The sequence below is a fragment of the Oncorhynchus gorbuscha genome, linkage group LG24, assembly GCF_021184085.1.
Source record: "Oncorhynchus gorbuscha isolate QuinsamMale2020 ecotype Even-year linkage group LG24, OgorEven_v1.0, whole genome shotgun sequence".
Classification (NCBI taxonomy): Eukaryota; Metazoa; Chordata; class Actinopteri; order Salmoniformes; family Salmonidae; genus Oncorhynchus; species Oncorhynchus gorbuscha.
Window position 1 is genome coordinate 4,652,142 of NC_060196.1, and position 26,248 is coordinate 4,678,389.

The 26,248-nt window shown below is 43.0% G+C and overlaps 1 protein-coding gene across 2 annotated transcripts in view; it reads left to right on the forward strand.

Moving 5' to 3' along the window:
• LOC124012310 (rho GTPase-activating protein 10-like) overlaps window positions 1–26,248 on the forward strand; it is a 65,659-nt gene that overhangs the window by 21,552 nt on the left and 17,859 nt on the right. For both annotated transcript variants that reach the window (XR_006834700.1, XM_046325790.1), the window contains exons 2-17: window positions 5,189–5,284; window positions 5,770–5,831; window positions 9,478–9,549; window positions 10,344–10,445; window positions 13,146–13,256; window positions 14,139–14,243; window positions 14,994–15,123; window positions 15,216–15,322; window positions 15,583–15,677; window positions 16,674–16,755; window positions 16,920–16,962; window positions 17,074–17,142; window positions 18,401–18,475; window positions 20,628–20,712; window positions 23,131–23,189; window positions 25,720–25,825. Coding sequence is in view for 1 of the 2 variants with exons in the window: in XM_046325790.1 (XP_046181746.1) it covers window positions 5,189–5,284; window positions 5,770–5,831; window positions 9,478–9,549; window positions 10,344–10,445; window positions 13,146–13,256; window positions 14,139–14,243; window positions 14,994–15,123; window positions 15,216–15,322; window positions 15,583–15,677; window positions 16,674–16,755; window positions 16,920–16,962; window positions 17,074–17,142; window positions 18,401–18,475; window positions 20,628–20,712; window positions 23,131–23,189; window positions 25,720–25,825 (1,399 nt within the window). In the remaining variant the exon portion in view is untranslated. The remainder of the gene's footprint in view (window positions 1–5,188; window positions 5,285–5,769; window positions 5,832–9,477; window positions 9,550–10,343; window positions 10,446–13,145; window positions 13,257–14,138; window positions 14,244–14,993; window positions 15,124–15,215; window positions 15,323–15,582; window positions 15,678–16,673; window positions 16,756–16,919; window positions 16,963–17,073; window positions 17,143–18,400; window positions 18,476–20,627; window positions 20,713–23,130; window positions 23,190–25,719; window positions 25,826–26,248) is intronic.

The window sequence follows — 26,248 nt, forward strand, 5'->3', positions numbered from 1 at the left end:
TGCACTGAGACTGTTCAGAGAAATTCAGGGCCGTCACAATGTATAACAGAACGTGATGGGAGTCGGTGTCCTAACTGCATGATTTGCAATGCCAAGTTGAGCAATTCTAGTCTAGCACCGAAAACCTAAGGGAACACTTCCTTAAGCTGCATGGAGATGGAAAATACAAGAACACAACGCTCGCTGACTTCAAGGTGAAGAGCCAGATTTGATGAAAAGGCTACTCTGCCTGTTCTCGGCTTTGTACCCATCAACAAACCGATCCTCACAGCATCGTACGAAGTTGCTTAACTGATTGCAAAGCAGGGCAAACCACACACCATTGGTGAAACACTCATAAAACCAGCTGTGTTGAAGATGTCGAATATCATGCTGGGAAAAGAGGCTGAAGTTATCCCAAATTCCTCTTTCAAATGACACCATCAGCGACAGAATAGAGGTCATGAGCAAAGACATCTTGGCTCAAGTAGTTGCAGATCTGATTTCAAGCCCGGCAAAATTCAGCCTTCAACTCGACGAGACCACAGACGTTTCCAATCTAAGCCAGCTTGCTGTATTCTTGCACTATGTGAAAGACGACGTGATAAAGGAAGATTTTATTTTATTTATTTTGTAAGCCTCTTACAACAATAACTAAGGCAACCGATGTGAAGAAACTTGTGGATGACTTCTTCAAAGACAACAATATTTCGTGGGATATGGTTTCTGCAGTTTGTTCGGACGGAGCTCCAGTCATGCTGGGAAGAAAGTCGGGCTTTGGTGCGCTAGTGAAAGCCGATGAACCACACATCATTGTTACGCATTGTATTCTGCACTGGCAGAAGTATTAAAAATTGTAGTGGAATGCATGAACTACGTGCGAACTAGTGCTCTGCGGCATCGCATCTTCAGTGAGCTGTGTAAAGAAATGGGCTCTCGAGGTACTTCTGTACCATTCTAACGTTCTGTGGTTATCCCGGGGACAGGTGCTGAATCGTGTTTTTGCCATGCGTGTGGAATTAGCCCTGTTTTTGCAAGAGCACCAACATTGTCATGCAGTTTGCTTCAAAAATGTTGAGTTCATTCTCATTTTAGCGTACATGGCCAATATCTTCGCAGCTCTCAATCATCTCAATCCAAAGATGCAGGGCAGTGGAGTCAACATCATCAAAGCGGAGGAAAACCTGAAGGCTTTTCAAAAAAAGTGGCACAGTGGTCTAAGGCACTGCATCTCAGTGCTAGAAGCATCACTACAGACCCTGGTTCGATTCCAGGCTATATCCCAACTGGCCGTGATTGGGAGTCCCATTGTGCGCTGCCCTATTGGCCCAGTGTCGTTAGTGTTTGGCTGGGGTAGGCTGTCATTGTAAGTAAGTATTATTATTATTATTCATTTTAAAAATTCTTAACTGCTTTAGCTAGTTAAAGGTTAAAATAGAGAAGTCAATTTCTGCTCGGCATCAGACTAATTTCGTTCTCCAGTTGTACTTTCCACTTAGCATGTCCGTTTGTGAATTCTTATCTATCAGCAGATGGCGCTCTGACTGTGTAGCTACGTTTCTCCTGTACCTTTCTCGATGTAGCCAGCCTACCTTTTTCTCTGGTAAAATGAATTTTAAGCAGAACATCACGAAATGTAGCTGGCTACATTATTTCTATGATAAACTATACATGGCCATTAGAAATATTTCTAACTAAAAAATACCTTCATTATAAGCTCATTTACTTGTGGCTGCCAGCCAAATATCTTTGCACAGCTGTCATCTGATAAATAAATAAAATTCTGCCGAATGTTGCACTAATGTATTTTCTGTGAACTATAGTTGCGTTTCCCCATTCAACCAGGGGTACTGCAGGGGGGGGTCTGTTAATATAAGTGCCATTTTCTTTATAGATAGATATCTATCTTGAGTATAGCTAGCAACAATATATACACTGCTCAAAAATATAAAGGGAACACTTAAACAACACAATGTAACTCCAAGTCAATCACACTTCTGTGAAATCAAACTGTCCACTTAGGAAGCAACACTGATTGACAAATTTCACATGCTGTTGTGCAAATGGACAGGTGGAAATTATAGGCAATTAGCAAGACACCTCCAATAAAGGAGTGGTTCTGCAGGTGGGGACCACAGACCACTTCTCAGTTCCTATGCTTCCTGGCTGATTTGGTCACTTTTGAATGCTGGCGGTGCTTTCACTCTAGTGGTAGCATGAGACTGGAGTCTACAACCCACACAAATGGCTCAGGTAGTGCAGCTCATCCAGGATGGAACATCACAGGTTTGCTGTGTCTGTCAGCGTAGTGTCCAGACCATGGAGGCGCTACCAGGAGACAGGCCGTAGGAGGGCAACAACCCAGCAGCAGGACCCCGCTGCCTTTGTGCAAGGAGGAGCAGGAGGAACACTGCCTGAGCCCTGCAAAATGACTTCCAGCAGGCCACAAATGTGCATGTGTCTGCTCAAACGGTCAGAAACGGACGCCATGAGGGTGGTATGAGGGTCCGATGTCCACAGGTGGGTTGTGCTTACAGCCCAACACCGTGCAGGACGTTTGGCATTTGCCAGAGAACACCAAGATTGGCAAATGTGCCACTGGCGCCCTGTGCTCTTCACAGATGAAAGCAGGATCACACTGAGCACATGTGACAGTCTGGAAACACTGTGGAGAATGTTCTGCTGCCTGCAACATCCTCCAGCATGACCGGTTTGGCGGTGGGTCAGTCGTGGGGTGGCATTTCTTTGGGGGGCCGCACAGCCCTCCATGTGCTCGCCAGAGGTAGCCTGACTGCCATTAGGTACCAAGATGAGATCCTCAGACCCCTTGTGAGACTATATGCTGGTGTGGTTGGCCCTGGGTTCCTCCTAATGCAAGACAATGCTAGACCTCATGTGGCTGGAGTGTCAGCAGTTCCTGCAAGAGGAAGGCATTGATGCTATGGATTTTGACTGTTTTAAGGACATTACATCAAAGTTGGCTCCATGTTCCCCAAATCCAGACCTGCATTTGATTGCCACTGGCTTCAGATCTAGGATGTGTTATTTTAGTGTTCTCTTTATTTTTTTGAGCAGTGTGTTTTGTTTTATGTACTTGTGGTACAAACGATGAGAGTATCATATTTCTGTTAACTTTATTTTTCAACTCCTAATATTGCTGGTACCTGCCACTGGCTGCTGGTAAGCTTGGACATTTTTGCCAACACATGGTTAACCTTTGTTTTAAAAGCAACTCTTAGCAAAAAATGTGTTTGGAGTTACCTACATTATAACTAGAAGGGTATGTCAAAATAATGAAACTATCTACTAAATGTATTCACTTTAAAATGTTGATTACTTCTTGCCATGATCCTTCACCTGATTGAATGGATGACGTGATTTAAAAAATAAAATTGCTAAAGAATGATGGGGGTCGCTGGTTTGTCTGGAGGGGGTCCGTGGGCAAGAATGTTGAAGACCCCTGGCCTATTGCTAATCTGTCATGGTTTGATAACGGCTCAGGAGTACATTGTTTTGTACTTTCTTTCTGCATGTTTTAATGGGCCGTCATCACTGCTGAACTTTTCTAAGAACGACCATTACATAACCTCACCAGTTAAAGAGTGACAATGTTTATATTTTTTTGGGGGGGTTGTGATGATTGTGGGTGTTAGCAAGCCACTTAATTGGCAGGGTTATTGCTTTAGAGGAATTTGTTGACATGGTCCAAGTTTTGACATGTTTTATGTGGAAATTCTAAACTTCTGTTCAAAGATAACATATACAAATGATTGTATAAGTTAATCAATAGGCCCCAGTATTGAGTGAATAGTTTTGTATTGTGTTTTTGGAAGATACTGCAGACACTGATTCATGGCAATGTGCAGGTTGACTTTAAAAATTATTTTTTAAAAATTGTCAAGAGTCTGTGTTGGAGGCAGAACTGAGCCATTTCCACTTAGGCCAGCTGCAAAGTCAAAATGTGCAATTGTAAAAATGTATTTAAAGGGCTCTCGAGTCCCGCAACAGTTGAAGGCACCGCAACGCTGTGCTGAGGCACCACTACGGCCTGGGGTTCGCTCTAGCAACTCCTTGTAGCCAACAGGGCGCTTGCAAGCTGACTTCGGTCGTCAGTTGCGGCTGGCTTCCTGGTCATGACAAATGCTAACCTGCTGGTAAAATAACTGTTAGAATAAAAACACAGGCTTCCTACCTCCATTGTCAACAAGCCCAGTCAGTGATAATCTGAGAGCCCCTGTATTCAAAAATCCCAGCTGATCCTCCCCATAGAGCCCCAGCCAGCTGCCAAAGCTAATGATTCTGCTCCTCTGGATACCAGTCATAGCTCCAGTCTTTAAAAATACCCTGCTACATTCTCCCATGCTGTCCTTATGGGACTGTCATCAGTCTGAGATCCACACCGCTGGGAATATCTGTCTACACTGTTTAGAAAACAACAGAGCGGGCTCAACATGACTGGAAAACAAATGCTCCAAAGTTCATTATGGTGCAGCGTGTGGGTTCCAGGCTAGGTTACATCCGAATGTGGTTCAGTTGTTTAGTCCATCACCTCCTCACAACATGGTAAGGCTAGCGCATAGCTTAAACAATGATCCTAAAAATAATATTCTTACGGTTTTCTTACACAACAAGCAGGTCAAGCGCAAAGGTTACCCTATGTAGGCTAATATGTATGTTTGTAAATCAGTTGGCTCATTATAAACCCTTTATACCCACCATTATACCCACCATAGTTAAACCAGGCCTATATAGGCTGATTTTCTATAGGGACATATGTTTAATGTATTGCTCAAATGTATACACCTGTCACCATCAATGGACCAGTAGGCATGGTCTCTTTATAACCTGTACAGGGACAGGATGCTACAGCCTGACAGCAGAGGCAACAGGATGTATGAAGAGTGGGTTAACCACTGGGTTACAGTAGGCGCCTTACTGTCAGCCAGCATGTCAGCCAGCCTTGAATAAATGACTGTTCTGTTTTTCAGTCTTCAGTATTTGTGCTTTGGGCCAACTCTAGTGTGATTAATATCTATCACGCTAGTATATCCACTAATTAAAAAATAAATAAAGTTGATGCAAGCCTGTAAATAGGAAGCACATGTGACCGCAGTGTATTTGATGTCGAAATATGGTTGTCAAGGGAAGGTCACATCCCAAATCACATTTCAAAAATAACCCTATGGATTGATTTAATTTTTGTTTTCAGAGCTTGTGTTGGCCCAGCGCAAGTTTGCCCAGTCCCTGGGAGAATTCCAGTTTGAGTACATCGGCGATGCGAAGACTGACGATGAGAGGTGTATTGGTGAGTGTGTTGCGGTTCTGACCTACAGCTGGGTGGTTCTGCCAGCGTAACGAGACTAAACCTTGATGTTTTTGATTCTGTGTGTACCACCAAATGAAGGGCTTGCATGTGTAATTTTCCCGAACCCTTGGCTTCTTTAGAGAGATGGAAACACCATTACTTGTGGCTTTCTATTTGTGTGGTCTTATGTTTCTCTTGTCTCGCCTCCTGTTTGTGTGTGTGTCAAATGTTGGTCACACATTTAGCAGATGTTATGTCAGGTGTAGCGAAATGCTTGTGTTCCTAGCTCCAACAGTGCAGTAGTATCTAAAAACAATACATCCATCTAAAATAATGGAATTAAGAAATAAATATTAGGGTGAACAATGTCTGAGTGGCATTGACTAAAATACAGTAGAATAGAATACATGAGATGCTTGAAGCTGTATGTAAACATTATTAAAGTGACTCGTGTTCCATTATTAAAGTGTGTGTTTGTCTTGCAGATGAATCCTTGCAGGAGTTCTCCAACTTCCTTAAGAACCTGGAAGACCAAAGAGAGCTGATGGTAAGCAGTAACCAGTTGAGACCTGCGTTAAAAGCAAGGGGAAATACCTCAAGTCTGCTCTGCGTGTGTGTAAATTACAGTTCCTCAGTGGGTGGAAGGTTGAGCGACGCCTCTGTTGTACCACCAGGGTCATGTTCATTAGGGCTCACCGTAGCAAAACCTTATTGGAATAGAAAACAGTTTCTTATTAGACAAGTCTGGGTAGTCCCTGCTGTCTGTTTTCTTCTGATTGGTGTCATGCACATGACCCAGAGGAGAGGAGGCAGAGCCACCTTCACTGCACCTGTCCAAGGGTCACGGTCTGCGCTATCCCCACCTCTCCTCTGGAGGTGGTGGGACAGAACCATTAAACACAACCTCAGACATGACATACCAGAGTCAATGGAGTCATTCAACTCTCACTGTGTAGTGCTATACTAGTACACTACATGGACACATGTTAAAGTTCAGTTACATCTGCTATACTGTATAGTGGAAGTTACAGCTGAACTGAATGTTGTACATGTTGCCTGTTTGACCCAGCCTTTTCTGCATGGGTAGAAAACTGTTTCATAAATGGCACCCTATTCCTTATCTGGTCAACAGTAGTGCACTACATAGGGAATAGAGTGCCATTTGGGATGCAACCTAGGGTAACCCTGGAGTTTGCAACCAACCCAGCCTCTCTCGTTGAGTCAATGTGTTCGTGTGTCAGCAGACGGGCGTTTCCGTTTCACAGAATAATATCCCTCAAGGCTCCTGGCTCTATCCCTATTCCTCCATACCTTTATTTACTGTAGGTGTTGCTTAGTCAACATTTTTAACTATATATTGTCTCTTGGTGACTCATACAACAGATGATTTTGTGATATATTTACATTTCCCATCAATTCCCATTATTAAAATGTTGGTGTTAGGTGTCCTGGAGGGCTGTTTTTCAGTCTCTCGGTAGTTTGCCCTGCTGAAGTCCTTCTTCAGAGCCTCCTGAGGGCGGAGCAGTTGACACGCAGTCCTCAAGGCGGTGAGCAGTTGCCGCCAGGATGCTGATTGTGCATCTGTAGAAGTTTGTGAGTGCTTTGGTGACAAGCCGAATTTCTTCAGCCTCCTGAGGTTGAATAGGCGCTGCTGCGCCTTCTTCAGTGTCAGTGTGAGTGGACCAATTCAGTTTGTCTGTGATGTATGCAGAGAACTTAAAACTAGCTACCCTCTCCACTACTGTTCCATCGATGTGATAGGGGGTGTTCCCCTCATTTACATTCTCCTGTAATGCAGCCTAAGGCTTGTTCTGGGAGTTCTAAGAGCTCGTACACACCAATAGTGTTTGCCTGCCGTGAGTACTTGCGGACCTAGTGCAAACCGCGCAACAGCACACTGAACAATCAGTAGACGAATGGGAGATCCAGCTTCGGTGCCATGTGTGCAACCCTTAAAATATGGTAGCTAGCTACAGATACAGTATTGCATTCTGAAAAAACATTCAATACTGTTGTTTTACTTCCCTGACCCCTTGTAATCAATAGGTTATATGTTCTCAATGTTTACAATGCATGTTATGTACTGTGTTTGCGCTATAGATAGGGTCTATCGTTGCCATGTAACAGTCTCTACCAGGGCCTGGTTCAGCCCCGCCATCGCATAGCAGTATGGGATGACATCGCAGCCCACAGCGGAGGACTGTGGGGTGGGCAGGCAGGCTTGCTCAGACATGTCCTGGAATCAACCCAGGGCAATTCCACGGTAACGGAATTGCGCTGAGACTGTTTTTTTTTTAAACTTAAAATGTATGCCAAACTTGATTTCAAAGGTTAACAAACCATGCAACTCTATTCACAAGAACTACTTTTAACAATTTACATTTACTGGAAAAACTGTGCAGATGCAAAGTTTGGGTCCACGTTTTCCCAAAACTCTTAAATAGCTGCTCTGAATTAAGATTCAATGATATTTGCTAAAATAATTGCCAGCTATGACATGACACATTGATCTGTACTACCCAGAAATGCATAATTATGGATATGAATGTCATTCTCTTCATGATGTATCCTAACTAGGTACACAAAGGTAGTAATGTGCATTATCCTCCTTCACATATTTGGGTATTATTCTACATGCTGGCTATTATTTTAATGAGCTCTGCCCCCAAACGAGACCAAATCTGAACTGATCATAGACTTCTATGGCTGCATTTAGAGGCATCCCAATTCTCAAATATTCTTCACTAATTGGTCTTTTTGACCAATCAGACTATCTCTGATGCAATATCTGTGATTGGTCAAAAGACCAATTAGTGGAATGGCAACGCTGCTGGTTTGACACTCAACAGTTTCCTGTGTGTATCAAGAGTGGTCCACCACCCAAACGACATCCAGCCAACTTGATTAAAGGGAGCAACTCAATATTAGGAATGTTTTTCTAGTGTTAAAAAAATAAAAATACCCTCTGTATAGTTCAGTGAGTGTAGTGTACATTAGTGTGTTCAACTCTAGTGTTCTCTGTGTGTGTATTGTACTCTACTGTGCTGTCAACTTGTGAACCCAACTCTGATTTGTGACTGATTTCCCATTTGAGGCAATTCAATTGCAGAAACTCTGTTACTGATTTGGTAATGCAATTTCAAGTTTTAATAATTTCATAAACAATTGATAGGTCTACCTTATGACTTCTGAACTTTCATTATCCTCCCTGATGGAGAGAAATTTGAAAATATCTTAAAGATATGTGAGATTTTGGTAATGGAATTCGGTCACAAGGCAAAGTTTCTTAAACTTACAGAAGGCGGAGTTCTTTCTCCAATATAAGTGTTGATATTAGTTGGCAGGGGTCTTTACTTTAATTCAACATTATACTATTTTGATGTATTTCTAATCAGTTAAGAGAACCAGAAATCAAAACCTTTGCTTAATCAACATTTTTAGGATGGAATATGGTTGACAAAAGTATATATGCCTTAATTTCAAAAACAAAAAAATATGGAACTAGCTTTGATTTGACAGAAAATTTCACATGCTCCTGTGCTCTTCATATGTTGGTGCTCATGGGTCCTTTTACAATAATTATAATAATAATAATATATGCCATTTAGGACATCCAAAGACCCATGTGTGCATACATTCTACGCATCGACCCAGGACCTGCTTGAGCTACAGAAGGACCCCCAGCAACAGGACCTTTAGCAGGGAGGGATAGCAGGGATTTGGCGAGAGGGGGAGATATCAATAGGACAGCGCTGTTGCTGTCATGTAACTGTGGGACTAGTGTACTTGAATGTGTTGTATAACTTTTTACAAGCATCCACAACAGGCAATTTTCACTGACTTTGTTGTCATTAACCCACTGCAAGTATTGTGCCCTTTTAGCTTTCCATTGGAACGTTATGTCAAAGGTCAAATCGGAGGGTGCTTATATCTGTCCTTTTTCGCTAGGCTACCTGCCGCCTCTTTTAGGCTGGGTTTACACTCAAGTGGTCCTCTTGACAATACGTCGCTGATGCTTCCGTAAAGTTGGACATTTTGACATGCACTGAAATCTCCATGCTGAGCTTGTGGAGCCTCTACAGAGAATGCCTAGTGGAGTGTATGTCCAGCCTAACGCTGTACCTGTGAATAAATGAAACGCTTTTGTGGCATATGTCCTAATATGTTCATGTCTTATCTCTTATCTATCTCAGATGAAGAATATTACAGAAACGCTAATGAAACCACTGGAGAAGTTCAGAAAAGAGCAACTGGGCTCAGCCAAGGTACTTTATCATATGCCATGACACTGCTTAATTCAGTCTACTTGTTAATGAGCTCATACAAGCACAATCCTGTGTGCTATAAAGTAATACCCTTTTCACAACACTGAGCCAAACCAAGCTGTACTGCCCTGGCCTGGTTGTGTATCCACCATAGTTGCAGAAACCAAGCTGTACTGCCCTGGCCTGGTTGTGCATCCCCCATAGTTGCAGAAACCAAGCTGTACTGCCCTGGCCTGGTTGTGCATCCCCATAGTTGCAGAAACCAAGCTGTACTGCCCTGGCCTGGTTGTGCATCCACCATAGTTGCAGAAACCAAGCTGTACTGCCCTGGCCTGGTTGTGCATCCACCATAGTTGCAGAAACCAAGCTGTACTGCCCTGGCCTGGTTGTGCATCCACCATAGTTGCAGAAACCAAGCTGTACTGCCCTGGCCTGGTTGTGCATCCACCATAGTTGCAGAAACCAAGCTGTACTGCCCTGGCCTGGTTGTGCATCCCCATAGTTGCAGAAACCATGCTGGAAAGAGGAATGTGAAAGGAAAATATCAGAGCCAGATAAGTACATTTTGGGTCGGCACGATAATGTGAAGTGTATTTTTATCAAAATGCCTGTCTAGAGACAGACAGTTCCAACTCCCTTTTCAATTGTAATGTGTACCTCTTGATATCATGTTCCGAACATTCCTTTGGTCAGTGAAACTAATGCAATATTAAGATGCCGTTTTGTCCTGCTCACTTCTCATCTCTCTCACATGCTCTTTCTCAATCTGTTCCTCTATGCTATGCCCTTTTAAGGCAGAAAGGAAGAGGTATGAGAAGGAAACTGAGAAGTACTATAGCTCCTTGGAAAAGCTTTTGAACATGTCAGCAAAGAAGAAGGAACTGCAGCTACAGGAGGTACTTTGTTTAATAATTTTACTCTCTCTCTCGTGCGTATATATTTATGGAAAACAGGCCGAAAAGACAGGCCCCATCATCTTCCCAACCCCAAAATGGCTGGAAAGGATATTTGCTTAGGGAGACGTTTCTGAATCCTGACCCGTAGGATGCCTCCCAAATGGCACCCTATTCCCTGTATAGCGCACTACTTTTGACCAGAGCCCTATACACTGTAGGGGATAGGGTGACATTTGGGATGCACACAGACTTCTTGGCTCATCTCTGTAGCACTGAAGTGTGTGGAGCGGTCTGAGTGTCCACAGGCCTAGGGTTAGAGTACGGAGTGAGTTTCTCTTTCCTGCTCTGAAAGGGAAGTCATGTTCAGTGTTTCTGTACCAGCCACCAAGGTCGTACCTCTGAGGCAGTAGCCTTTGGAGCGCCTCAAGACATCCTGAGATTGCAGATACAGTATCAAGCTTTACAGACCCAGTGTGGATTATATTGGGGTTGGTAATGGGAAAAACAAACCCTTTTGGTTATCAACAAAGTTTATATGTATTTCATTGTGAAGACTTGTGGAGCTATCCTTTGTAAGGATATACTAAACTTGGAGACATGCAGTCTGGTACTAGATTGTGTATGTAATGTAACCTAAATTCCCCTTCACTTAACAAATTATTTTTTTATCCTATAGATTGCCCTTGTGGGAACTGTTCTTCCCTCACTGACTCGTGGTGTATTCAGTGAGATTAAACTTTCTGAACATTTCAGGTGGAAATGTAAAGAATAGAGCTGACACAATTCCAAATTATACTTGAGAGCCAATTATATCTGTTCTATGCATTACATTTCTGTGTTGTGATACCCTCAATAGACCCCAGGGTTCTGTGTTTGTAACAAATTGTAATCGGGGCACAGAATATACAGTATATCACAAGTGAGTACACCCTCACATTTTTGTAAATATTTTAGTATATCTTTTCATGTGACAACACTGAAGAAATGACACTTTGCTACAATGTAAAGTAGTGAGTGTACAGCTTGTATAACAGTGTAAATTTGCTGTCCCCTCAAAGTAACTCAACACACAGCCATGAATGTCTAAGAATTGTTGCTCTACATAAAGATGGCCTGGGCTATAAGGATGCCAAGACCCTGGAACTGAGCTGCAACACGGTGGCAAAGACCATACAGCGGTTTAACTGGACAGGTTCTACTCAGAACAGGCCTCGCCATGGTCGACCAAAGAGGTTGAGTGCACGTGCTCAGCATCATATCCAGAGGTTGTCTTTGGGAAATAGAAGTATGAGTGCTGCCAGCATTGCTGCAGAGGTTGAAGGGGTGGGGGGGGGGTCAGCCTGTCTGTGCTCAGACCATACGCTGTACACTGCATCAAATTGGTCTGCATGGCTGTCGTCCCAGAAGGAAGCCTCTTCTAAAGATGATGCACAAGAGGGCCCGCAAACAGTTTACTGAAGACAAGCAGACTAAGGACATGGATTACTGGAACCATGTCCTGTGTTCTGATGAGACCAAGGAACTTATTTGGTACAGATGGTGTCAAGCGTGTGTGGCATCAACCAGGTGAGGAGAACAAAGACAAGTGTGTCTTGCCTACAGTCAAGCATGGTGGTGGAAGTGTCATGGTCTGGGGCTGAATGAGTGCTGCCGGCACTGGGGAGCTACAGTTCATTGAGGGAACCATGAATACCAACATGTACTGTGACATACTGAAGCAGAGCATGATCCCCCCCTCCCTTCGGAGACTGGGCCGCAGGGCAGTATTCCAACATGATAATGACCCCAAACACACATCCAAGACGACCACTGCCTTGCTAAAGAAGCTGAGGGTAAAGTTGATGGACTGGCCAAGCATGTCTCCAGACCTAAACCCTATTGAGCATCTGTGGGGCATCCTCAAATGGAAGGTGGAGGAGTGCAAGGTCTCTAACATCCACCAGCTCCATGATGTCGTCATGGAGGAGTGGAAGAGGACTCCAGTGGAAACCTGTGAAGCTCTGAACTCTATTCCCAAGAGGGTTAAGGCAGTGCTGGAAAATGATGGTGGCCACACAAAATATTGACAGTTTGGGCCCAATTTGGACATTTTCACTTAGGGGTGTACTCACTTTTGTTGCCAGTGGTTTAGACATTAATGGCTGTGTTATTTTGAGGGGACAGCAAATGTACACTGTTATACTCTTGTGATATACAGTAGTGGTGTTCACAGCCTCATAGCCGTGGGGCACCGTCTGGACTCAACTAATCTGATGTCATACTGTACACGTCATGTGACGGGCCCGAGGCACATGCCCGACCTATGGCACTAATGGAAACTGATGCACTGGATTTAACATATTGAACACGCTACAGTAAAGTGGTAAATTACATTGAATACTGGAATGTTGTGAAGATCCAGTCAAGCAAACCATGTAGCCTAATCAATTAGATTATTAATCAACCAAACTATAAACATGCCAGTTGATTGGTCACTTTTTTGTAGGGGCGGGGTTGTCATACACCACATGTCATCAGTGTCTAAGCCCTTCAAACTCTTTACCAAAGTTATCAAAAAATAGTTACTTTCTCATAGCTCATCCTTTGTCTGTGTGTCTGGGACTCTGCTGAAGCTAGGCTGTGATCTCCACCTGTCTGTGTAGAGACCTGACTGTACTGTAGAATAACGTTGACGTTCACTCTGTCTCCTCTGTTGTGCAGGCAGACAGCCAGGTGGAGACCATTAGACAGCACTTCCAGGAGGAGTCTCTGGACTACGTGTGTAAACTGCAGGAGATTCAGGAGAGGAAGAAGTTTGACTGTGTGGAGCCAGTGAGTGTTAGAAAATACATAATCACACACTCTACACCGGGTGGACAAAACATTAACCCCTTTCTAATATTGTTTGCACAGGCCACAGTTGTCAAGTTGGCTGGATGTCCTTTGGGTGGTGGACCATTGTTGATACACACAAGCTGTTCGACACAAACTACAGCCATACCCCGTTCAAAGGCACTTAAATCTTTTGTCTTGCCCTTCACCCTCTGAATTGCACACATGCAAACCATGTCTCGAGCCGTAACTCCTCCTTTAATCCCTCTCCGCTCCTTCATCTGCACTGATTTTAAAGTGGATCTACCATGTGACATCAATAAGGGATCGTAGCTTTCACCTGGTCACTCTGTCATGTTTTGTACAGTCTGTTGTATTCCCAATGTTCCTGAAAGGAAATAATCACACTTTTATTTCATGTTAATGTATTTGTACATCTGAGTGATCTATCGAATTGTGTGGGGGGTGGCGGCGTCTCAATTTGTCTGCTTTCAAGCATGAGGCAGAAACCCAGCCAGTATAACGAGTTTTGCATATGACATTTGGCGCCAGTGAGTGAACGAACTGCTGGCGAATGCACCTTTAATACTTGTCTAGCCTGGTCAGCAGTTCTCCTTTAGTGCTCATTAACTTAGTGCTCATAAAGTAGTCGACACTACAGTTAGAGTTTTTATATAGGTTACATAGCAGTCAAATTAAATGTTTTTATAACCAGCTCAGTGTTCTTGCTGACTTCAACTGATTTTTTTTTTTTTTCAACCGACATCTTCATTCCATGTAAACCCCTGAGAAATGAATGTTAGTGTGGACAGCCTCTGGTTACAATGCATTAAAACATCATTGCACTCTTCATTGTTTCCCATGTTTTCTTTCTCTCCCCAGATGCTGGCGTTCTTTCAGACAGTGTTCACCTTCTACCACCAGGGATTTGAGCTGGCCAATGACTTTAACCACTACAAGAAAGCCTTACAGATCAATATACAAAATGTGAGACATTAGTCGTCACCCGTGTCTTATTAGATTTCTATTTTAAGATGGAATCCGCATTCAGGGAAACGGCGCCATTGTCCGCCCCAGCACCTTTTTTGTTTTTCAACATTTCTGCTGTGCAGAATGCCCCGGGGGGGTTGATAATTTCATTCCATTTTAGGATTATATAGTAAGTATTTGTCCTAGAGGAAATGTCTTATACACACAGTAGTGCTCTAAAAACTATAGATACACCCCATGTTATACATATATTACGAGCCAGTATTCAAATGTAGGATATGTATAAAGTTGGTCTGCTTCCATTGGGACTTTCCCTAGGTACTTGAGGTGCTTTTTATTTTTTGACTCTATTGTTAATGGTGTTTGGGTTAGTCTTAGTGTTTTGTTTATTTTCTTTGACCCCAAGCTTTCACTTTCACCCACTCTGGGATGTCAGGAGTTTCCAAAGGGAACTCTGCAGATTTTCTTTTCCAGTGGCTTTGCATTGTGTGATTGACCCCTGCATGACCATTTTAGCTAGGGTCACAAGGGTTGTCTTCCTTCCTTGGGTGTGTCTCCCCGTAGTCAAAATGTACTACATTGTGAAACTTGACAAAAACACTTAAATTATGGTTAAGTATAAGATTAAGGTTATGGGAATAGACAAGGTTGGTTCATTTAAAAAAAATCTGGTTGGAGAGAAGTTACCTTGCCGCTGGCTTTGCAGCTTGGCATGATAGTAAAAAGACACCCCCCCCCCCAATATAGACACGGAGTCGGTTTGAGGGCACGCGGGTGGAGGTGTTTGAGCTGATGAAGAGGATAAGGGAGGTTCCCCAGGAGTACAGACAGACCAGCCCCATCAGCAGCGAAGGATACCTCTACGTCCAGGAGAAACGTAAGGATAGAGGAACGACTCGTGTGTCCAGGAGGGGTGAAGGGCAGTTTAAACTGATTGTGTTCCAATGAAATGTGTGTTCTCGTCCCCAGGGCCCCCTCCTTTTGGTTCCAGTTGGGTGAAGCGTTACTGCACGTTTGTGAAGAAACAGAAAATCCTACACATGGTCACCTTTGACCACAGGTCAGGAGGAAAGATGGTGAGTTGAGAACCATACAATCAAAGACAGGTTTTGGAAGCTATACAGAGTATGGTCCAAGTATCACATCAAATGATTGATTATTCAATGTGTGTGTATCCATCCCTATTCAAATACATCTATGAAGTCATGATTTTGTCAAATTGACAATTACTATTGAAACCCGCATTTAAAGTGCAGTCTGTAGTCATTTTACAAGGAATGACTGTCTCTTTCTTGCCATCAGAACAGGCTCTCTGAACAGTGATTCTCTCCCTCAGGGCGAGACAGAGTCGGTCACCCTTAAGTCTTGTGTCCGCAAAACCACAGACATGCTGGACAGGCGGTTCTGTCTCGATATAGAAATCACAGACCGGTATGTCGTCGCGTCGCACTACACCATTACACTTCTCAATCACTTCAGTCATGTGTTCTCTGTGGTAAGACAGACTTTCCACAACCACCTGTTAAAGTATCTCGTCTCATCTAGGAAATAAGGGATTTTTAGATGGATTCCCCTCGATCACCAGACACCACTGACTCATACATTTAGTACATAAACCAGGGGGGTCGTTCAGTACCATCTGGGGGGAGGGAGCGAGGTCTGCCATTAGACCTGGAAAATGTGATTGTGTTGCCACACTTGTAGCTTATTCATGGACTGTTGGCAACCTTTCCAAATACACAGTAACACTCCCCATTTAACAGGTCCTGTGTACAGTAGAGCTGAGAGCTGCTCTCCCTAGCCGAACACAGGATTGGGTTGGAGAGGATTTGTCATGGAAGATGGCCCGTCCACATAGCTGAGAGGATTCTCTATGTTCCTCCGCTACACTTGGTTGTAATAGATATGGCTCTTATGTCACTCTGCTGAACCAAACTGCTATTCTGTCTGGGGTATTATTAGCAACAGCAACCCCCATGCTTAGAGGGTTTGAAATTTGTGTTGCAACCCCGGTGCCTGCTTGTCAGCCTGCAGAAGTAAGGTATTTGATATCGGAGTGCAACAGGTTAGGGTTAGCTTGATGTGGTAGCCTATTATAAAAAGTGGGGTAAATGAAGCTCAGGTATTCCTGTAATTTTACTATTTAAGAGCCCAGCCCCTCTGGCACATTTGAGGACTGACTCTAGATCATTCTTAGACACATGAACTGACTTAGTAGTAATAGTAGTTTGTTGGAACCCTGGGCCCAGTCTGAGAGAATATTAGATGCGATTGACTGTACTTTACAATCCCCAAGGGTGAAATTAGTTTGTCATACAGTAGCCATAATTAAAAACAGAACAAACCCTCATGCCATTTAAAAAATAAATTCAAAAACAATCACAAGGCTATTACAATAAATGATTGTCCGTTGTGTTCTGTTCCTAGACCGGGAACGGTCCTCACGGTCCAGTCGCTGTCGGAAGATGACCACAAGTTCTGGATTCACGCCATGGGTGGGAAAGAACCAGTGAGTAACCACATCATCCTGACAGCTCCACTGTAGTGTCTATATAACTCTACTGAAATTCTATGAAAGTGGTACATTAATGCCAACAAGTCTTTTTTTGGTTTGTAGTGACCTCTTGGATATCAAATGATCTGTGAAAAGCTACATATCTTTTTTTTTTACAGGCTGGGCAGTACTTGGGTAAAACCTATTCAAAAGAACGTGGAAGTAAGTATACAATGATTAGAAGCCCCTGATCTCAATCATTTCAATGTAATCTCTGTGATAATTCAAATGACATGCGAATAATTTAAATAACTGTTTGTCATGACTCTGCAGTCGATGCACAGCTAAATGACTTAGGATTGTCATTTGTGAAGAATGCCATCAACGCCATCGAGACGAGAGGTAAGACGATGCATGATGACCATAGAAGGCCTAGGCAATATAAAGCCTACAGAAGTGTACTTTGCGAGGTTAGCTGACTGACCTGAGCAGGGGTGGGCATTCATTTTATCTTGGTCGGGGGTCAGGGTTTCAAATTTCATGGGAGGGCTGCATTTTTTTTTTTTTTTTCGGACTGATTTGACTGTCAAGCAATTTATGGGTCAGAAAGGGGGGCAGTTATTTGAAAATATACATCTATTTATACGTACTTTCTATCAAGTTTTAGCAGTTCATTTTTTGTGTTTTTTAAAATATTTTTTTGACTCATACCTCCCTCGTTCGGAAGTTAGCCCACCTCTGGGCTAGAGGGTAGATCGGTAAAGAGGGTTTTGTGAAATGTTGTGATGTCTCCCTTTTAACACATGAGGGCAGGCTTGGACCAATATCCAGTCATATCTTGTGCTGTGGCCACTGTTCATAGTTTAATAATAATAATAATAATATATGCCATTTAGCAGACGCTTTTATCCAAAGCGACTTACAGTCATGTGTGCATACATTCTACGTATGGGTGGTCCCGGGGATCGAACCCACTACCCTGGCGTTACAAGCGCCATGCTCTACCAACTGAGTTTACAGGTCGTGGGGCAACATATACACTGAGTGTACAAAACATTAAGAATACCTTATTAATATTGAGTTGCACCCTCTTTTGCCATCCGAAAGCCTCAATTCGTTGAGGCAGGGACTCTACAAGGTGTCGAAAGCATTCCACAAGGATGCTGACCGATGTGGACTCCAATGCTTCCCCAGTTGTCAAGTTGGCTGGTGGACCATTCTTGATAAAAAGGAAACTTAAGCGTGAAACCCAGCAGTGTTGCAGTTGACAAACTCAAACCGGTGTGCCTGGTACCTACTACCATACCCTGTTCAAAGGCACCATTTTGTCTTGCCTATTCACTCTCTCATACACAATCTCTCTCACAATCTCTCTCTCATACACAATCCATGTCTCAATTGTCTCCAGGCTTAAAATCCTTCTTTAACCCGTCTCCTCCCCTTCATCTACACTGATTGAAGTGTATTTAACAAGTGCCATCAATAAGGGATCATAGCTTTCACCCCCGTCAGTCATGGAAAGAGCAGGTGTCCTTAATATTTTGTACACTCAGTGAAGAAGCCCACCTTTTTGATTTGAGTAACTGTATTTTCAAAGTTTATCCATTCATCCCCTCATGATTGTTTGTGCTATTAAGGGGCATGTAAACTCTGTTGACAGGTATCAATGACCAGGGCCTGTACAGAGTGGTGGGGGTCAGCTCCAAAGTCCAGAAGCTCCTTAGCCTAATGATCGGTAAGACATGCTCACTTATCACCCTTTAAGTAACTGTCCAGTGAAAATCACTTGTGAAAGTTAATATTCTTCTAACTCATGCCCAAATAATGTGGTTGACTCATCCTGTATTCATATTTGACGCGAAAGCATAAATTGGAGGAAAAACACTTAAAATCCCACCTCAAGCTTGTATCCCCAACAAATAAAGGCCTGCTATTTTGTCAGAATGTCATCCTGTGTAGGATTAGCTGGCCAATCGGTCTGCTCGCATGAATGTTTCTAACGACCGGTATACGCCCACACCATTCTGTTGGGGTATGACTACACCATTCCAGCACACACGATGCTTTTTTTAAAACATACTTAATTACATTTTAGGGGGGAGAAAAACGATTTCACTCTTATTGTAATTAAAGGTAATATTTCATTAATCTGGAACCACTGGACAGTTAAATTGATACAGTAGGCATTGTGCACCCGGTCTGATCTACTTAGTAGTATTCAGAGTAATGGATTCCTGTGACTTAGAAGACGATGTAAGGCTCAGAGTGCAACAAGTGCTGCTGGTACGGCATTGGCATTCAGATAGCTGGGGGGTGCCTGAGAGGCCCCCTTCCTGCCTGCACCCGGCAGTCCTTACAGGGACTTCACTTGAGTCGCTCAGCAGGAGCTGAATTTGATTTCCTTGCCATTCTCCCCCTCTCTCCTCTAAACGCTCTTCCTTGCTCACTCTTTCTACCCTGCCATCCTCATGTTCTTTTTAATCCCCCTCATCTTTCTTGTTTATCCTCTACCCCCCCCCTCTCGACGACTGCCCTTTAGTAGACACCAGCTGTCCCACAGCCCACTCAACTTCCCACCTGAACCTGCCGACTCATACTTCACAGCCCATTAGCACACGGTCTGCTGGTGTAGACTGGGTTCAATTAGTATCGGTTTTCTTTCAAATGCCATATGGACGCAGGTAACTCTGAGATAGTTGAGATTTACAGTGGGGCAAAAAGTATTTAGTCAGCCACAAATTGTGCAAGTTCTCGCACTTAAAAAAATTAGCACTGTAATTTTCGTCATAGGTACACTTCAACTATGAAAAAAACCCAGAATCACATTGTAGGATTTTTTATGAATTTGCAAATTATGGTGGAATATTATATTCTATCATATATAATATTTGGTCAATAACAAAAGTTTATCTCAATACTATGCAAATTAAACTACAGTTCGCCACCCTGTGCATAGTTGACAATTCACTGGAACAGACGTAGGGAAAAACTCCAGTTCAATGGAGGGGTTAGAATGAGGCCAAAGCAGCAGAAGTGGATCACATTTTCCCACTGTGCTCACAAATCTCTGATAACAGTGTATTGACAGAACTCCTAAAGCTTAGCATAGAGAATGGCTATTTTACAGCTGGGAATTTGACTGCTGGGAATACAGGTAAAAGGACTTGGATACTACAAGTGTAGTCAGTCATGTCCAAATACTTCTGTTACAGAGAACTATGTGGGTTGGTTCATATTGATGTCCGCATTACAGTAGCTAAAAGACACACCACTCTCCCAACATCTGTAGCTGTTGGCCTTCTAGGAAAACATTTGGTCCAGCCTGTTGATGTTGGACAGGCCACTGTTCTGTGGGTAAATAAACACAGCCCTTCTGGTTTTAGTACTGAAGGGATCTAGTCAAATTAAGCAAATGTCCCAGAGCAGCAACCTACCTCCCACCAAGTCTAACCCCTTGGAGACCTCCTGGTGACCTGGGCTTGGCACCAACCTCTGACTCAAACACACTCAACTAAGGTGGATTATTCATCAGGTCAGACCAGTATAGTTAAGCCTGGCTCGTTCCAGTTTGACTCAGTAGTGTGAGAAGGGTGTACTTTAAGCCAGCCAGCAATCGCCACTGGGCAGAACTGCTCCTCAAGACTACTGCATTGCTTTTATCCACATAAGACACATTTGACTTTATTTATATTTTAGCTTCTTTGCAGCCATTCACTTCACCATAGGGTGAAGTTACAATACACTAGTTGACTTACAAAACAAGTTTAGGCTCAGGGTATCATGGGAATTGGAGTGTACTCAACTAAAGTAAAAAATGTATTGGTGCTTTGTATATTGTTTATGTTTTGGAGTTTAAACCTTTTTGAAATGTTTTTGTTTCATTACAGATGAAAAGAGTAACGATGTGGATCTGTCTACTTCTGAGGACTGGGATGTGAAAACAATCACCAGCACACTAAAGCTGTATTTGAGGTATCTATCAATCACTCAGTCTGCTACATAATCGCTAGGTTATGTATTCATGTCGGCTATTAGGTCTTATTAGCAAGCTGTGGAGTCTTCATTCTAACTGTTCATCATTGTCTGAGTTTGAAGTTATTCTACTCCGGGGGTAGAAGCATAAAATAATTTCCTGGCGCTCAACTCCTGCAATGCAACAGGACATTCACATTGCCGCATAGACATCCATGCATTTAAATTCAGACACATAATCAATCCACTTCATCAACCGACCCAGTCTCTCTGACTTCATTATTCCCAGTCGCTGTGCGTTCTAGGAAATCCGTTGTTGACCTGAGACTTAATTGGTAGGGAGTCTTGGCCACTTTCTAGGAAGAAGAGCTGCATCCCTGGCTTCAAAATGTATCATCCATCTTTGAATGTATGGATTAGGTGACCAGGTGAAAAACAAAATGGTGGCCTGTGGCAGGTATTTTAACTACAATAATTTACTGCCGCATCCAAGCAGTGATAGGAATATATTAGCATGATAGGGATTTTAGTGTCATTGTTTCTCTGATCAAATCAATCACTCAAATTAGGTTGGATGCCACATATTAAAGGAATCCTGTTTTTTAGTTCAATGAGGTAAACTATATTATATGGATTAAGTTATTGCTTGCTTGTTATTCCTTGCTTTTCAAAGCAATTAATTTAACTGATAGTCCTAGATTTAATATAAAAACACTATCTGCAAGGTAACAACTTAAATGTACCCTAAAAGCTAAGCCAAAGTTCTGTTAGCTAACACACTCTCACTGCATATTCTGACTCCAATGCAATTACGGTATCCAATGGAAACTAATGAGTGATATTTGCGTACTGTAGTGCTGCATAAACTGAAGGATGTTAAAGGTTTAGTTGGTTATGGAGCGATTTACTGAATAAAATTATAGGCAACTTATCGTTAACCCCAGGCCAGTCTGTTACAATTTCTTCTGCACTTGTTTTGGAATTAGTTCAGTACTCCATCTGCTGTAAAAGGTTTAGTTATCAAAATTAAATTATAAAAGATTGGCAAGTTCACCAGTGCAATTGCCATATAGCCTATTAAATAATAAACTGAGTGAGCCAAGACTATTTTTCCATCAATTGAACAACAATAAATAAAGAGGATTTTAGCTCAGTGGTCAATGTAAAAGCATGGGAACTGGAATGGTATCAGTCTGATAGGCTAACAGGGCAGGAGCAGGTCAGAAGTCACGGGACTGTTGTGACTGGCCAAGTTTTGCTGCCCGCCCGCAACCCTTACAGGAAGTAGTTTGATGTTGCTTGCGTTGGGTCATGGGACTGACACTCTCCCAGGCTGGTCCCAGATCTGTTTGTGAGCTCCTGCCAACTCCTATACTCGTTGGCCTCCCGAGTGGCACAGCGGTCTAAGGCACTGAGGCATCACTAAGGCTAGAGGCATCACAACCCGGGATCGAACCCGGGTCTGTAGTATCACACCGGCCGTAATCGGGAGTCCCATAGGGCGGCCCACAATTGGCCCAGCGTCGTCCGGGTTTGGCTGGGGTAGTCCATCATTGGAAATAATCATTTGTTCTTAACTGACTTGCCTAGTTTCAATAAAGGTTCAATAAAAAATTGCTGTATATTTGCATGACTGCAGAAATAGATCTGGTCCCAGGCAACGAACTGCCTTTCTGGTTTATGTCCAGGAGTTTTTCCTGTTTCATAATGCAACCTGACAGTCAGCCAGTGGGATTAGAGTGTTGGGCAAGTAACCGAAAGGTCGCTAGTTTGAATCCCCCGGCAGACAGGATGGAGAATCTGGATGGGAAAATTACCCATGCATATTAATACACTTTTTTTATAAGCATTCGCTAAATTATAATTAAGACATTTAGATTGCTACTGAGAGATTGTGACTGTCAGTTATACATTGCACACATCATATGATAAAATGTTACTTTTTTTTACACAAGCAATCTAGAAAACCATCCAATCATATGATGTAATTACTCATCCATTGAGTCAACTGAAACCTTATTACAGTCTTAAGTCTGCAGTAGAGACAGTAGATTTACTGTAAATCGTCCTGCAGCTCTGTCTTCCTCTGGCCTGCTGCAGAGCCAGAGGGTCAGCCTCTCTCCTTCTCTGCTCCTCTGGTTCCTCAGGGGAGGCTAAGTAGCCTTGGCACAGGGCCTGGTGCAGCACTGAAAGGACCTTCAGAACTTGGTTCTCACTGTGGCATGGTGCGCCATCTAATTCCATCCCGACACGGCCACATTAATCATTGTTGTGTGCAGACCCTATAAAACAGTGCTGCATCTATTTCTGTCCCCCCCCCCCCAATTCTCACGCTCTTCTGTGCTCTCTTTTGTTCTCCACCTCCTTCTCTCACTTTTGCTCTATAATGCATTCTCTTTATTTCTGGACTCTTTCTAGGAGTCTTCCTGAGCCACTGATGACCTATGGACTCTACAAAGACTTTATTGCCCCTGCAAGTAAGTTTGAGCTGTCCTCACTCACAATACAGCTCTTCTCAAACCAGATGTATAACTACTCACAGGAGTGTGTAGGAGCAGAGCAAAGGAATACTTATCTATTTTATTGCATGTTATCAATGAGTGCAATGCTGTGTGCATGACTAGCAAGTGTTTGTCTGTGAGACAATTCATGGTCTAAGTGTCCCAGTGCAGTTACGTTGGCTATTAATCATTTTCATTCTCTCAGTAGTTCTATGGAAAACAGATGCTAACTTAACTGTTTTGCATGTTCCACATCTTGTAGAGCTAAAACAAATACTTGTTTTCATGGTTTTCCTCTGTAAAAGTGCCTCAGCATGTACCTTTAAAGCCTTTCATGGGACCCATAAAGATGTCTTCATCTCTCTCTTTCACACACACACACACACACACACACACACACACACACACACACACACACACACACACACACACACTGTAATTCAACCTTCATCTGCCATTAAAGTAACCTTTGGTTCTTTGCAATTAAGGTAACTTAAAAGGGAAATGTTACCACCTGTTAAACACTATAAATCTTAGTAACCCACACTAACGTCCTCAAATGGCCCAGTGACTTTGAACAGAGAGAAACATGACATTTCTCTCCCTATATAATCTTACACCAATAGCCTGCCTGACATGTCCTGAGTGATCCTCCTAACATTAATTACCATCAAGTCCCATAAAAACACTCCATCGTGATCCAATTATCAGCCGTTTGCAATGCCCTCATAATGCAGGTACAGAAATGCATTAGCAATAAATATTTTCTGAAAGATGACAGCATCCTTAAGAAGCTTTATTCCCTTCAAATTTGTGTCGTTCCCATAGTAATGGGCGGGAGGGGGTGCACGCCGGCTGTTTCTGTGTGTGGGCAGTAGCCATCAGATGCCTGTGTGGGTGTGTGAGGAAATGTTTAAGGGATGATGTTGTGGGTTTTATCACAACCCTTTTACACGGTAGCTTTATACGATCTCTCTATAGCCAGCAACAGTAGCCTACATATCCTCTGGCAAAATGCACTCATGTCGAATATCTGCGTCAAACAGGAAGTTTGCTGTTCATCTCCATTCTCTTTTTATTTGCTGTTAACCCTTTACTGTTCTTTTAAATATGAGAACCTGTTGTAGTCTGCACTAGCTGATAAAGCCAATGTAAACCTCATCTGTTGTTTTCTTGTATGGTAGCTTGCACTGGGCTAAACTGACTTTTGTGCTGTCATTCTGTTACCAAACTTCTGTTCTTCAACTACATGTATTTTTGTAACTTTTTCAGCGAACAATTACCAAAGTCGTCCTTGTGCGTTGAGTTGTGTGGTACTTTGTTTAACTTAGCAATCATTGGTTTTTGTTTGGCGTACGTTTCTGAAGTGAAAGAAATGAGTCTCCGCATTCTGTTACTGTGGAATTGCCTTACTGTAACTGCACCAATATTGACTAGAGCTGCTGACAAAATTTAAAACGGACGACCCTGTGTCTCCAGTGAATAGATCCGGAGTCGGTGGTTCTACATCTCCTACTGTGACAGCTCCTTCCAGAGTGAGATCTGACTGCACCAGAGTGCTTGCTGCTCAGGAGTCTTTCCACCTAAGGAATGGATAGTACAGCACTGTAATAACACAAATGTTCTGTTTTTGGTGGATTCCAATTGTATTTAACTTTATTTAGCCAGGGAGTCGAGCCGAAACCAGTCTTTTTAGCAGATGAGCCCTGCATACACAATCAACAATGACACTATACATGTACACTATAAATGAAAAGCGCAAACAAAACATGAAAAGCAAAACACAATCATATGAAATGCATTCCTCACTTAAAAAGCCTTCTAACACCCATCTGAGTTGCCCTAAAGGCACCAACTCCACCAGCTTTAAGGAGTTTTGCATGTCATTCCAAATGAGGTGCAAGAAACTAAACGTCTTTTCCTGACTCTGGAGATTGAAGGGATCTCCAGGGTTAGCCGTCCCTGAGTCTAGTAACTTGTATCTAAGGTTAACAGTGAGATGTGGTGGAAGTTTATGCAAGAGGGCTTTATAGACAATTGCAATGTACTGTGATAAACTGCCTCCAATGGCTTCAATACAGTGGCAGCAGCATTCATAGACGGTCAATAACCAGAATGAATGCTGGCATACTCCTTGGTTTTCTGCTATTAAACAAAAGGCAGGACCTGCTCCTATAGAAACCTTTTCATTCTCAATTCCTTAACTCATCAACATACTTTAAGAACAATGGCTTCTCATCAATCCAGTTGTGCAGATATTTATAAGTGGGGACACGGTCAATATGGGTTCCATCCAAAGTACATATGCATAAGTAACTTATGTGATTTTGAGAAATGACAGTTTCACCTTTTAATTTTGGTTCAACAACTTTATTGCTCTGCAGAAATCCTGACGCCTACAGCATGGTGCTAGCAACACGTGGGTTTGATTCCCGCATGGTCCACGTAGAATGATGGCACTGGTAAGCGGCTGTCAAATAACCTTGTTTGTCCTGTTTTTAAACAGAAGGTGGTAGTCCAGAGTCTCGTAGCCAAGCCATCCACTGCCTGGTCCACAAGCTGCCTGAGAAGAACCGTCTGGTCCTGGGGCTACTGTTGAAACACCTGGCTACGTGAGTTAGCAGCCTTACTCTCGTCCTCAGTCTTGTACTCTCTCTCAACTGTCCTTGATCCACCCCCCCATCTTTCGCTCTTTCCTGTCTCTTCTCTCTCCCATCAATATTTCCTTTTCTCACATGTTCTGTTCCAACTAAGTGCAGGCAGAGAACTCCCTCCCCACCCTGTCTTAGAACAGCCCAGCACCCTCCACAATAGTAGTCAGAAGTTTGCACTGCTTCACCAGTTCCCTATGCCTTTAATGAAATGGCCCGCTCCCTCCATTTCCCACCCTCTCCTCTGGGTGTACCCCTCTCTCCAAACTGGACCGTTAGCTGTTGCACAACTTGCCCTTTCAGAGATAGCAAAGATTTTGAAATCTCAGATCCTAACATTACAAGGTTTTACCTCAGCAACTTTATTTTTTTACGACAAACTAA